Below are 15358 nucleotides of genomic sequence, written 5' to 3' on the forward strand. Positions count from 1 at the left end.
ACCAACCTAGCGATCATTTTAGACTATTCATAAATCTATTTAGATTTCTTACGAAAAATTACGATCAAATTTTTACTAGTTAGCTATAAGGCAGAACAAAATAAAATCATTGCCATTAGATATTTATTAATGCCATTAAGAATACTCTTTAGTTTACAAAAATTCAAAAAAAGCGTCAAACTAAATTTATTTTGTTGATTGCACACTATATTATTCCGAACTAAGATACACTATTTTTTTAACAAATTATAATACCCTATATCTGGTAGGTTTTTCTTGATTAATGCCTTATTTTATGCCATTTCGTATTTTTGATTTCAATAAAAACTATAAATATAAAAATAACTAAAATATAAATATGTTTTTTAAATTTAAAACAAAATCTAATATAATTAATTAAAAAACGAACGAAATCTTAAATTTTCAACGTAACTTCAGTTGAAAACCGGAGAAAATCTGAGTAGTTATATGCTAGATATAAGCAAAATTGTGAGTGTTTCGTAATATTTATCTGGTAGTTATAATTTTGAAATAATATAAACTAATACGACATTAATCACTTTTAAAATCAGAAAGTCCTTTAGTATGTACTTACTCGTATATGTTCGTATTAATAAACGCTTATGAATATTCCGAGTATTTAGCTATGTTAATCAAATTATTTGTTAATTTAAAATCTCGAAAGAACTTGAATAATGAAAAGGACTTTAATGATATAATTGCTCAGTCGACACATCTGCTGTCAAATTAAGTGTAAAGCATACGTCAATAAATAATTAAAAGTCGCGTAGACTTCAGACAAGATAAATTTAAAGCCGGCAAATGACGCATGGACAAAATATTTTATCCATGCGTATTAGTAGTAATTAGTAGTAGTAGCTGTGTAGTAAAAAAAAAATTATAACCACACAAATGATATAATCTCGCAAGCAAATAATTACCGTTATTGTAAGGCTGAATTAGTATATCAAGTATCTACTATCTATGGATTTACTCTATCATACTAAACCTTGAAGTAATGCATAAATATCATAAGTAAGTGGTGAAACATTGTGAAATAACCTTAAGAAAATTTCCTCGACAGTGCTTTGTATAAAGTTTCAAAATTAACTTAACGAAAACTTTACTATCTATTCTGTACATTGTATTGATAAAATTAAAATTTAAAATTAGGGATATTATAATATATATTTTTCAAACAATTTTTATCAATGAACAGTAAGACGCAATATCTTAATTATAAATGTCCCAAAACTAGGCAAAATTATGTTCCCAAAAGGCAAGTTATTCCTTGGAAGAATAACTAGAGATTTTGGTAAAAATAACAAAAAAAAACAGTAAATATAAATAATATTTTAAGAACCCTCACTCTTACATAACCCTTGTTCAGAAATCAAAAACTATTATATGTATTTACAATTTTTGTCTTACCGGAAATATTTAAATGTAATTAAATACAGTCGGGTGCAAGACTTATGTCTGCAGTGCTCTATGTTAGTGGGGAGCGCGACGCTGTGGCAAGTGGGCCGGAGCTTCCAAGCTTGCATTGAGCGAATATGCTTTATACGCTGTTGGACACGCTGTGGGGATTACACACGCTAGTAATCTTATTGTAACAGTACATTACATTTTATATGTATATGGACACGGAAGCTATTTGTATCGGAGTCTTTGAGAAAATACCATCAATCATTTTGCCTGCGCTTTTATCGAGATTCATTAAAAGTAGAATCATACGAATATTACCATGTTTAGCTTCACATATTAAATTAAAAACATACACTCTAAATATTGAAGAATTAGTGTGATTCAAATGTTTGTAATTCTTTTTATTACAAATCAACTTAATAATTACCGTATTTTCCGTTTGTGATTAAATTACAATTTTATTCACTATTATTAAAACAGAGCTGGGTATTATTTGTATTTCATGTATTTCCCCTACATGTATAGTTTCGAGTTAGGTAATGTTTTGATTTTTATTCAAAACAACAATTTTAATTTTTTCCAATGTCTGATAATAATTAAATGGCTTGCTTTATTTGAAAACACTTAATATTATAAAAACAACAAAGATAAAAACAACTCTAAATTTTATTTATTTTGCATAAGCCTTAAAACTGCATGTTCTCGCATGTTTTTGATGTATTATTCAAATAAATATCTGTTAATATCTCCGTAACTATAAATTCAAAGTCAAATGCATAGATATTATATTAGTATTTCCATAGGTATGTATTAAGGATTAAAATAACCACATACAGTTAAGATAGAAAATCTAAAAATTATGTATATAATGCAATAATAAAATAATATAATACAGTAATAAAATAAGACGGTTTGTTATGAACAATTGCATGAATGCTGAAGGATATTTGGACTATGTCCATTCGACTAAAAGGTCCACTTGCATAATATCTTCATACGTATCTAGTACGATAAAGAGAGGTTAAGTGTAACAACCGAAAATTAAGTTAAACAAATAGACGAATTTTCATAAAATACAATATAATAACAAAATATGAACGATAAACATGAAAAACTATTGTGATAACAATAAAAGTATCTCAAAAATAATATTTTGAAGTAGTGTTATTTTTTATTAGCCAGATATTGGATTAATAAGATTATCAAAATTAGTATATTATAGTATATTTATATATAAACTCAACAAGATATTTTTTTTTATATCTCTATAAATTATATGATGATATTACTATAAAATATTTTAAAAAGATAATAATCATTACGAGACTTATTATCGGTAATGCTATCATAGTCGTGTTTTTTATATAAATACAGACAGTGTTTTTAAATTACTTACCAACGTGTATAAGCATGCATCACTGGATCGTTGACCACGTACGTCCTAAGTGAATATAAATAATACTTTTTTTTACCGGAAATAGAAGGGTATATAACAGTAAAAAACATTAACTCTATATCCATATACTAGAACGAAATCGCCGGACTGCTTTTTCTAGATGTGCTAAAACTTTTTTTACGTAAAAAAAACATTAATGAGAACATTTTACACTACGCAATTTCCCATTGCCATGTTTAACTCCAATGTTACAGCATTTCATAAATGTACTTTTATCCTATTCAGTCTAATATTTTAGGAATTTTAATTAATTTAATGTTAAGCTAAAGTTAGGAAGATAACGTTTTTAGCTTACTTGTTAATGCAAATGAAAAACGCTGAACCCAAAATTGAATTACTGTTATCCAACTTCTTTTATATTATGCCTATTATTCGAGGTTTTTTTTATTATATTATATCCATCGCTCTTTCAATTAAATTTCTACTAGTATCTCTTTTCACAAACAAATAAACAAATAAAATTGCTATTACGCATACCAAAACACACTAGTATTCTCTTTCTGAAAAAATGATAAATTAACTTTAATGTTAATTTATTTTAATCAATGACAGTTTTCAATCAAGAATTGAATTTGAATTCGGAAATAATCATAATTATTCCCCGCCATGGGAGCAATCAAAAAAAAAATTTTATCTTTCCACACAAACTCACGTAATTAATCCACGTCGGTGTTACATGAAGTGCGACTATACTGTTAGACCACATTTAATGCGCTGAGATAATAAAACAGTTCAGTTCTCGTTAAAACTCGCCCGTTATTGCACTTAGCTGTAACAAACTACAGCACAAAATGAGCATATAAACGTCTTATTAATTCATCGTCTTTACAAGCACTTCATAACACATGTATAAATTTTACCATATTCCGCATGCTTCCTTCATAATCCAATCTATTTTTAATACTCAATACCAAATGAAAAGAACACGCGGTACATTTTGGTTTTTTTTTAATTTTTCATATAATAGACTTGATGTCGGGTCGTTTGAAGACTTTTAAATCAATCATATTTCAAAGGCTTAGCAAAGAATGCAAATATAAAATAATAATATAAAGTAAAAACGAGCTTTTAAAAATAAAATAAAAAATAGAGTAATTAATATTAAAATGAAGAAATTTGTTTACATTATTCTTTAAAATTAGATATTATATAAATTTATCGATTTTTTTTTCTAATCAGCGATATGATATAACTAAATAAATATATTTATATAGTAAAATAAACAATAATTATCTAATATATATTTACAATCTAAAGAAACAAAACAACAAAATGTGATTTCGAGATAAAATGTTCAAATTTGTTCTTACGACGTACAATTTTCAATTCGGTTCCAAGGAAATCTCAAATATTCACACATTTTACAATATGGCTGGCTAACTAAGATTTTCAACCACAATATTGAACCTTAGTTCTAGCACGCAGTGATAGACTTATTGCCTACTGTGTCTCCATGAAAAATTCATGAGAACGGAAGAAGCGAATTCTTACTCTTAACAATAAATATTACCGATTTTGTTTAGACTGGATTATGTATTTTTGTCTAGTTTTGTTATTGCATTTGACTCTATTTAGCATGTTTTTTAATTTTAATTTAATATATTTTTTAACTATCTTTAGAAAATAAACAAAAATATATATTAAAATATGTACATAAGTTTGTCATTAATTTAAATCTTTCGTTAAAAGAAGTTAACTAAATTATAGACTTAACTAAATATAAACATAATAAAATCTAAAAGAAACACCTCTATAAAAAAATCCCGTGAAATGGTGGTAGGATTGCTTAATTTTTAAAGTTCTAATCTAAAGTTAAAATGGCAGCAACTTTAACTTTTTCGACAACCAAACAATTTAGATGACGTATTTGACTATAAAAAGTGAATTCAAGTTCAAAACTAAAGGTTCCAAACATTATATGTCGTCAAACGTCCAAAGTTAAAATAAAAAATACTCACTTTAATTTGCGTTCGTTGTCATTTATTCATATTTTCAATTTCAAATTCAATTTATGGATATTTATTATTTTGCTTTTAATATAAAAAATCTCATTGACTTTTTTTTACAGGTTTAGAGCATCCTGTTTGACTGCAATGCGAAATCTTAAACTACTTACAAAACTGATCATATTTTAAACAGAAGCAATCTTATATATCAATATCGTATAATATACTAGTAGCCTAATATAATACATTGAAAACATCATTCTCACTGTAAGGGTATATAATCAATTTATAAAAAAACATAAGACATAAAATCAAAACCACTAATGATCACTCTTTTTAAGATTGGCATTAAAGCTATATTATATACTTCCTTCCATCGAATTTGGTAATTCATGAGTTACATTATTAGCTTCCTGGGAGACAATAGTCCAAATAGACGATTTGGCAAATTGACTCAACTTTCGTTATTTCTTGGCAACGAGTCAGACTATATTCTCATTTGTGGGTGGGTGGTTTCACAATTATCAAGAATTTAATTTTTAAACATTTTAGGAATGAAACACAATAACGGTGCTTACCAGTACTATGCCAAAGGTATCTTAACACTTCATACGACATTAATTATATATTTACTCATGAATTCACGATAAAATATCATTTTCTAATTAAATGCAAAGCGAAATCATATCTTAATTTTGCAAAACTGAATTTACATGAAGCTCGGAAGATGAATGGACCAACGAAGTGTAATGATGTATTTGCCGAGTCTACTCTCAGTGTGCTGTGCGTGCATTGCATCTGCGAATGCTACATGATTCCTTGTATTAATACGGTAAGTTATCTTATATTTTACTTTAAAAAATTTAATAAATATTTATTTATATTAATATGGAGGCAATATTTTTTTATATGAACATTATTGTAATGTATTTTTAAAACCTAATAAACAATTGGCACGCTTTAAACTAGACTTGTATATGTGATATGTTTTTTATTTCACGATCTCGACAGGCAAAATTGTATAAAATAGGTTTACAAAAATATTAATGGCAATTGACGCAAAAAAATATTTTCAGAATTCTAATAGAAAAAAAATAATATAAAAAAATAATGTTATGTCATCTCGTCTCATCTATGCCACGTGCCCTGACGCCGTGATGAACACAAGTCGTTGTTATTTCCCGCATAATTTACATAGAGATAGATCAGTGTCCCGCGGGCCGTGCACCCGTTGAATTTCTATTGTTTAGATTGGAAAACTAAGTGCACCAGCGGCAGCGGTCGACTTTTCCGCTCACGGTTCACGTCATTATTAGATTTCAGGTGTTCTGACACAAGGAGGACAAGTAATTCAAATTGTGGCAAATTCAGTGTATATGTGGTACATCGATGATATTGTTAATCTATATATTAGACCGCAGTACTCAGAGACAGATTTAGTTGAACGGGGATTTAATTATTAATTTAAACCGTTCCCCCATTGAGGAACAATCGAAATAGCGGAGGCTAGATGTCGATGGGGTTGAGAACGAATCGATTTCCTAATGGGTCTGTGTGGCCACCCGGCCCCGTGGAGATTGACTCATTTGCACTGCATTACATTACCGAGTGACACGGACAGCCACTCTCATCATCCCAGTAATGAACATGATTGCATACATTACTATCTTTTATATCTTATAAACGGGGATAGTTAATTGACAATTGAAATCCCAAACTTTTACAATTAACATATATCTTTTATTTAGAAATAAATAATATAATTATTACAATTTGATTAGAATATAAAAATATTGGTTACTAATTATGGTACTTTTTAATATATTAATGGATTGTGAAGTTTGTAAAAGTATTGATTTGTAATATACTTACTATAATCTATACCTATAAATCAAAATATGTTAATTAATGTTGATGGTGAATCAAAAGCACATTTTAATTGTTATTTAAAGATGACAATATTAAATGTAAAGCTACCACTGGTTCGAAACATAATAAGTATGTCAATAAGTATTTTAGTATCAACGTAAACATCTAAAATAGCTTATAAAAGGAAGGAAATGAAACTGATACCATTAGAGGTACTGTGCTTTCGAAGTGCACAAATAAATATGAGCAAAATACGACCAAATGAGCGAGATATCGAACACGTGCTTTACAAGTTTTATATAACGAAACCAAAGAAAGGTTTTAAATAACGCAGCCAATACAATTTATCATTCTAAATATTATGAGAGAATTATACAACAAAAAATATTAACTAAATTAAAATTATATAATTCTATCCATATTACTAGGTACCTTTTTTAAATTATTCATGTAAGATTCATAAGTATCTTACATGAAGACAATCACTTGAAATCAATCAACCGATAAGAGAAAGGCTTGATACTCCAGTTTCCAAATAAGATATTAGATGCAGGTATATTTGTCAAAAGTCAAGACAACGATAGTATAAATAATTTTATAAATAAAACAGTTGAAAATATGGAAAGTAAGAATAAATATTAATTTTTTGTTTTGTATTCTTGCATTAATTTGTAGTATATCCATGAATAGTTAAAAGTGATCCAATGGACTCGATTCAACACGAATCTTGGGTAACTCAAAGAGAGCGACCTAATCATAAGTACCACCAAAGAGACAGCAGCATATTAGAGAAATGCTAGCGCTATGCATCAGTCCAACGGCCAGTGCAAGAAGCGAAGGATAGCATGAATATTTTTAAATCATATAGCTTGAAAACGGGAGGTGTGACATATTTTTGGTAAATGAAATCCTAATAAACCATTTCAAAAAGAACTGTTGTGACACCTGTTTTATATCTGATGTCGACTGCTTAACATTGAAATATAACCGTCAACTAAATGACAGACGTCAGTCAAAAATTGATTTGCTTTCACAGATTACAATAGACGTAAACGCACGTATGTACGTATATATCCTATTCCAATCGACGAAGGAGTAAATATAAACTATTTTAGATGTACAAGTCACAGTCCATTTGCTTATAGATCTGCTTTATAATGCACTACAGACGGTTCTTGTACCGCTACTTATATCAACTTTAATTTTATTTCCAAATGTCCGATAACAACTTTAACAACATTCAACATCAAAACGCCATTTTTTACGATTCCATAATGAATATCGTAGAAAATTCATTGAATTCAACGTTACGACCAATGATATCGGACAATTCAATGTCAGAGTTGTTTATTTTACTTTTCTTCTCTTGTCTATCAAATAGACTATGCATAGGTAAGAATATCCCAGTCACACACCCGAACAACTGTAAAACAAACCATATCTCGTGTATACTTATCCACAGAGGAATTGTATTATAGTACACCTTTCCATAAACAAATCACTAACTTACAGAACAGTGATAATTATGCATAAAGCAATAGCAGAACTATTAATTATCATCGTTAATACAAATAATAATAAATATATTAAAGCCTAAATAATAATTGAATATACAAAATATGTTCAAAAGAAATCGTGTAAGCGCATAACAATAATCATAACAGGTTTCATAAAAAAAGAGATAAACCTACAAGTCAAAATGAAACCGACAAATAGAGGTGATGCGAACTTAGCATAGAAATTTTAGAAAGGTTTTTTTTTTATATGTACAGATGTAACTACCTTATTTATATTTATAGATTATAGATGATACTTTTTACTGTTGTACCTACCATTGATAAAAAACCTAAGTTATACTTTGTTCTTAAAAATAATTAGTAAGTATACATTGTGTAGCCTCTCATAAGCTTAGCTAAGTTAGATGCTCTTAGTCTCTATTGGCATTTCAATCTTTAATGTATTTTTTATAAACAATAACAAAGGCACATGCAACATGGCCATCGATAACACATAGAATTAATAATCTTAATAAAACTATCATTAAAAAGTAAGGTAGGTATATAATATGAAGTCTTGACTATTTTTAAATTATTTTATGAAGGAACAAAAAGAACGAATTTACGATTGATTCTCAAGTTCAATGAACCACACTCTATTGAGACCGAGCGTCGATCTATCTAGGCGCTGAATCTGCTAAACGACACATTATTTTAAAAAAATCTAAATGATTTTGTAGGTTATGTAATATATAAATAAAATATATGTAAACACCCCCAATATAAACATGTGCCTAATTTAAGTAAATACTGCTATAAATATATTGCAACAGGTTGTGACAATTATTCTAATTACAATCTCAGTATGATATAAATCCCACGTGCAACATATTACCGCCTGCCCGATGGACATTTTGTAGGTATAAGAGACAAAAAAATAGATAGGTACTGTTAATATACTTATTTAATTCAGTAGATTTACGTTGTAATACTAATATTACAATAACATTATTAATAAGAGAACTTTTAATATAATGGTCACATATACACAGCTAATTTAGATTTAAATCATACTCAATTAATAACAGCAACAATATACAACAATCAACATACAATCATTCGAAGTTAGAACTAGGAACTAAGAAGGTCGCTGTCCTCTGACGAAACAACATTTCGCATGGCAAAGTTACAGCGCCATCTATTCGAAGTATTCAGTATCAAGATTGCAAATGATAACAAAAGAACATTCTTACAGATGGCGCTACCGGGAGATAGGAGGATGTGCAAATTTGTGATAACAAAAATGTCAAGGCCAATGTTAATAAACCTAACTATTATAGTGTTTTAATTTAATAACAATTGTTAAACGTATTCAAAATAGTTTTAACAAATTGTGAAATTGATTTTACACATATTTTTCATCATATTTGTTTTTTTTTTTAAATTCGCCTCATAACCTCTTCTACAATACATTAAAAATAAAGAACTACAACATCTAACAAATTACAATTAAAAAGGTATAATCATAAATATAATTGTATTTTTAATTATTACATATGTATTGTACAAGTTGGATTCTGCATTCAAAACGATTATATAAAAATATCAATGAAAATTTTATTGCAAAATTTGAATTTAGCGCGTCGTTTAGAAACGTATGAAGTTCGCGTTGCGAATACTGGCCGATTATGATGTGAAAGATATTCCGAAGGCCGTGAGGTGCCGTGAGTGAACACGGAAATCGAGATGTGTGTGTGGTCAAAAAGACAGTGCAAGGTAGGGGTCGGGTGGCGTTTGTGATGGCAAAAATTTTGCAAATGGTGAGTTAGGAATTATTGACTTGGTGTGTCTTTTAGTTGTTTTTGATTTGTGATGGTGAATTAATTGTGTGTTAGAGAAAATTTCGTTGTTGATTAATAATTTTAAGATTCTGAGATACGGGATCGGCAAATGGCGCTACGAATAGTCAAAGTTGAAACAACTACGCGTTTAGAAATCCCGTTTGTTCTTCGGTCGTGAATTTTCAGGCACGCGGAGTGATTAGTGGCAACGGCAGTAATGGTGCATTATCAAATTCCTGAAACCACACGTTGGAAATTAGCAACTGGCACATCCAGCTTGGCGATTATAACGGTGTCAGCATGTTGCGATTTTTTTTGGCCAGCGGTACTACTTTACTAAACTCGTTTTATAGACGACTAGTGGTTTTAGCATCCCGTAGGGTCGGTGGCCCCGCCGTCTGCTTTCTGGAGTTAAATTACATAATGTATGGGTCTCGCTTGGAGCATGCAACAAGTAGATATGTGTCGGCGCTCGGTCTAACTGTCAATGTGGAGTACAGTAAGCTTGCTGCCCGCGGCCCCTATTAATTCGAACCGCTGATGTCACTTATCTCTCCGTTCTACTATCTAGGGCCTATGGCCGCCAATTTTTTGCACATACTTAATGACTTTAATGTAAATTTGGTAACCAGCGCACGTGTCTTATTATTTTCGCCTTGTCTTAGACTTCAAGTATGTTCTCAAGCATCATTTAAATTCTAGCTCTACTTCCTGATTCAGATCACTTTGCAAAATTGCGAATTATTGTTAGTAGTGAAATTTAACTTAATTTTTAAGGGTAAATCAATTTGTTATGGCTTATTTATTTGTTTGCAGCACGGTCACTGACACTAGCACCAACAATGGACCAGCAATTTTGTTTGCGCTGGAACAACCACCCAACCAACCTAACAGATGTGCTTGCAAGCCTACTACAAAGAGAAGCACTTTGCGATGTCACACTTGCTTGCGATGGGGAAACAGTCAAGGTAATAATCTTATCTCTATTATCTTAAATTGCAATAAAATATTTAGGAAGTTTTAAATAAGAAATTTATCAAAAAAAATACTAATCCCTCGGTAACCAAAAGTAAAGAGTCCTATAACATTGTTTTTGTTAGCAAATTATATAGTGTATTGTGCAAAGTCTTTTTGTTTTGCAAATTTATATATAATTAGTAAAATTTGAATGTACAATGCGAAAGCCAAGTAGCTTAGTTTTGAAATAATTTAATTCATCTAAATCATGCAATATTAAGGAAAGGATAATCTTAAAAATTTGTTTTAAAATACTGACATATTAGTGCAATGTTTATTGTTATGTCATAACAAAGTGCATACAATGTAAACATTCATGAGTTATATGATTTACCATGTTACAGTTATTCAAAATGCTGTATGTTTATGCATCTTGTCATAATAATCAATGAATCATATGTAGGCACAAATCTTAATAACAATAATTTTATTAATTTAAATTAATAAATGTTCATAATTAAGTAGCAAGACATACTTTATTTACCAACAATATATCTTTAACAATATCATCTTTACTAAAATTGAAGTTTTACCTCATTGACAACATCCAATAATTTTACTGTTTCAAAACAATAACTCAATATCATAATAATTATCCAAATAACTTTAAAATATTTTGTTTCAAATATTGAATATATTTTGCATAGGTTCATACCAGTTGCTTTAAACATTTGATGAGACACTTAACCAAGGTAGGCCACAATGCAGATTTAAATATTTGCTAATTTCACAAGGTCATTACTTAAATGATGATATGCTATATTGCATAAAAACTTATAGGTAGCTCACATATCAACTGCTACTTTACTGATTATAAATGGTTACTTATAATAATAAAAAAGACTTAAGAAATATTTTATTTGTATGAGGAGCTATTTTTATTATTTTATAAACTATTGTTATTTTCTGGACATTTTTAGGGTTAATACATTTATATAATGCATAGTTTTATTAACTATGTCAAGCAATATTTCTATTAGATGATTGTATATTTAAAGAAACTAGATGTAAATCTCTTGTAGGTGAAATCTTTGCATGATAAATATTGTGCCAGTTTTAATTTTATCACAACAGTCATAGTAATGTCCAGTCAATGCATGCTTAATAATGCTTATGTCGAAATATTAAATAAATTTAAATATTTTTTACCAATCTGAGACAATAATTTTGAATATTGTTATATAGTTTCTAAACCTCAAAAAAATCTATGAAAGTTTATGCTAATAAAATGCAATTTACTTTGTAGGTCGACAGTGAACAGTTTAGGTAGGAGTCTGCAGAGAAGCTGCAAGTTTTTAACTTTCTAAATTTTATGACACTTGTTTTGCAGGTTTTAGGGTTTAGAAAACCAAATTAATGTATTATTCTTGTGTGAATGGCCTCATATGTAGTAGAAATAAAATTGTAGAACATGTTATAAACTATTAATTTATGAATGTTTTGTGATTAAGTGACATTGCTTCAAATATTAATCAAGACAAGAATGATTTGCTAGAATATATGTAACTGTCTAGACTGGTCATGAGTGTTACTGAGCCATTTAAAACTATTGAAGTTGTGCAAAATGAAAATTTGCCATGAAAAGATGACTATGTTCAGCCTTATTAAAATAAGAATAGTTCTACAAAAATTTAGCCTTAGATGGTATTCATATTGTGATCTTAACAGAAAAGACCTTCAAATAGATCTGCATTTCTTTAGTTTTAATTATATTTGGTATTTGTTGGTCATTATTATACATGAATGTTTCTTTTATTGTTTTAGGCACATCAGACAATACTCTCTGCTTGTTCCCCATATTTTGAAAGTATTTTCCTACAAAATAATCACCCACATCCAATAATATTCCTAAAAGATGTGCGGTTTTCAGAGATGAAGTCTCTGTTAGATTTCATGTATAAGGTAAGCGGAGCATTTCCTAACAGCTTACTTAAAATAGCATGTGATTACAGCAATATGTTTTATGTATTTAATTAATTTTAGGGAGAGGTGAATGTTGGCCAAAATATGCTACCGATGTTCCTTAAGACTGCTGAGAGTTTACAAGTTAGAGGTTTGACGGAAAACAATACATTGAATCCTAAGGTGAGCTGCCTAATAATATTATTCTGCTAATAAATAAATATATTTTTCAAAACTACCCTTCCCCTTATTTAAAATAATATTTCTGAATTACATTCTTATCACACGCTTACATATTTTTTTGTTATTCTTAAATTTAAATTGATTTATACATTCATTTTAAATAGTAATACTTCAAATACATATATTTATATGTATATTTGATAACATTAAGGTAGATGCATATATTATTTGTTCAATATCTTTGACACTATCTAGACATGATTATGGATAAAAAAGCGGGCAGAGTCAGGGCGGCGGATGTTAGGAATTTAAAACCTATCAGAGCAAGATATAGTTTACAAATTTACATGTATACACTATTTAGATTCATGATCTTATTTCTTAGCTCTTATATCGTTGCTATCTCGTTCGTAGATAGATTATACATGTCCTAATTTTGTGCCTTGTTCCGAAAATAACTCGAAATAGTGTGTTGAAAAAACTGTACCTAGCATTCTTGCGTGTAGGAAATTTCGCATTGCATGTTTAAATGCAGTAGGTATCTGTGTAGTGTGTAAGTCGCTTCAAAACGGGAGTTTTATTTCATTTCAGCTGTCCAGTTTTAAATAGAGTCAATTTTTAGCAAGAGTGATCGATGACCCTATAACTTACGCGTAGCTATTTTTCTATACTAACTTCACGTCTTGACTTCACACGGTGTTGTATTATTAAATATATTGAAATATACGAATCATTTAAAGCAATCGGTATAGGGCTAAGTGATGTCTCCGCTCGTATTCTATCAGTGTATACGGAGTGCTAATAGATCTCACGCCCCACGTACTGTTTTTATAGGTACATCTTGTAATATTTCTGAAACTACTGGCCCGAATCAACAAATTTAAACGACTTTTGAACAATATTTTTTTTTAATAAAGGATTCCTTTCTTATTTGTAATAAAAAGGATATTAAAAAAATATCTTATACTATTGATGTGCAAAAAAATCTTGTCCGAATATGAACCACACGCAATACTTGTTTATTTTATTTGATAAATTTAATACGGCCGAACTAAATTTACTGTTATTTTTTTCAACTATAAACATTTTATGTTATACTTCACTTTCAAAACCTTAAGCCATAATATGAAAGTTCTATGTCGAAAACGAACAAAATCTACCTCGTTATAATAGTTCTTAATTGTTATTATTATGAAACAAATTAAAAAGTATAGGATTATAACAGTTTTAGAAGGCACAGGACGCTAAAGCTTTTAGCGGTTTTAGTTTCTAGTCTATAATAACCGGACGGATAAAGCAAATGTAACCATACATTAAATTTCTTTTCTTTGTCTTTGTAAGTTGTAAATTTATCTAAAATTATCATTTTTATTTGGGAATATTTGAGAAATTCTGTTTAACACTTTGAATTAATTCATCTGATATACATAATCACAATGTTATCACCGTTTAAAAGACCGTTTCACTTAAAACTGTTTGCGTGACTTAATAAGATAATCAAGATATATTAGGAACATATCGCAAAAAAACTTAATAAGTAAAAATATTGTGATAACTTATTATTACTTTTTTAACTTTTTTTAAATACAAACGCTTCCCAATGTTCACAATAAGAATAATGAAGTCCTATTGATTCAACTATTCGGTCACATAGATTTTTAATTCGCATATTTTTTATAGAACGCAAAAAGATTTTAGAATTTCGAAGCAAATAAATAAAGATTATACTAGTCTTTGTTGTTTCTTTGTTGAACACCTTGTAAAAAAAATGTGGCCAAGTAAGAAATTAAAATAAAAAACAGTTATAAATATATTAACTTAAGAATATTACGATTGCGAAATTTTAGTAGTTTATGTGTTATATTCGAAGCTTGAGGATGATAATGGCATCAATATGCGAACGTAATAGACTATAGAGCGTGCCAGACAGACAAGTCTGGTAAATTGCGTAGAGACAGTAGGTACGGTGCGCCGACCTTGAAATTTTGGTGAACGCTCATTGACCCTTTATATACGAATTTACTGCCTAGTTAATGCCAACTGATGATTTTAAGATTTATAAGGACTTTTGTTTCGTGGTTAATTCTTATTAAATAAAATTTATTATAAGCAAATACCTAACTAGAAGAGGTGTTTATAAATACATACATTTTTACAGGTTATATAGTTTGACGTCGAATATAGTTCCTTATAATTCCTAAATATTAAGGTAAAACTCAA

General features: G+C 29.0%; 1 protein-coding gene across 7 annotated transcripts in view; it reads left to right on the plus strand.

Annotated features, from left to right (window-relative positions):
* Positions 1–15358, plus strand: part of LOC113393095 (sex determination protein fruitless) — a 70507-nt gene that overhangs the window by 43890 nt on the left and 11259 nt on the right. The window contains exons 1-4 of one of the 7 annotated variants that reach the window (XM_026629798.2): positions 9860–10015; positions 10853–11004; positions 12818–12955; positions 13037–13138. In XM_026629798.2, coding sequence (XP_026485583.1) covers positions 10879–11004; positions 12818–12955; positions 13037–13138 — 366 coding nt within the window. In that variant the 5' untranslated portion in view covers positions 9860–10015; positions 10853–10878. Of the gene's footprint in view, positions 1–9859; positions 10016–10056; positions 10362–10569; positions 10709–10852; positions 11005–12817; positions 12956–13036; positions 13139–15358 lie in introns of those variants that run through there. The other 6 variants (XM_026629799.2, XM_026629801.2, XM_026629796.2 and 3 more) reach the window with 6 other exon arrangements.

Source organism: Vanessa tameamea, chromosome 12 (assembly GCF_037043105.1).
Source record: "Vanessa tameamea isolate UH-Manoa-2023 chromosome 12, ilVanTame1 primary haplotype, whole genome shotgun sequence".
Taxonomy (NCBI): domain Eukaryota; kingdom Metazoa; phylum Arthropoda; class Insecta; order Lepidoptera; family Nymphalidae; genus Vanessa; species Vanessa tameamea.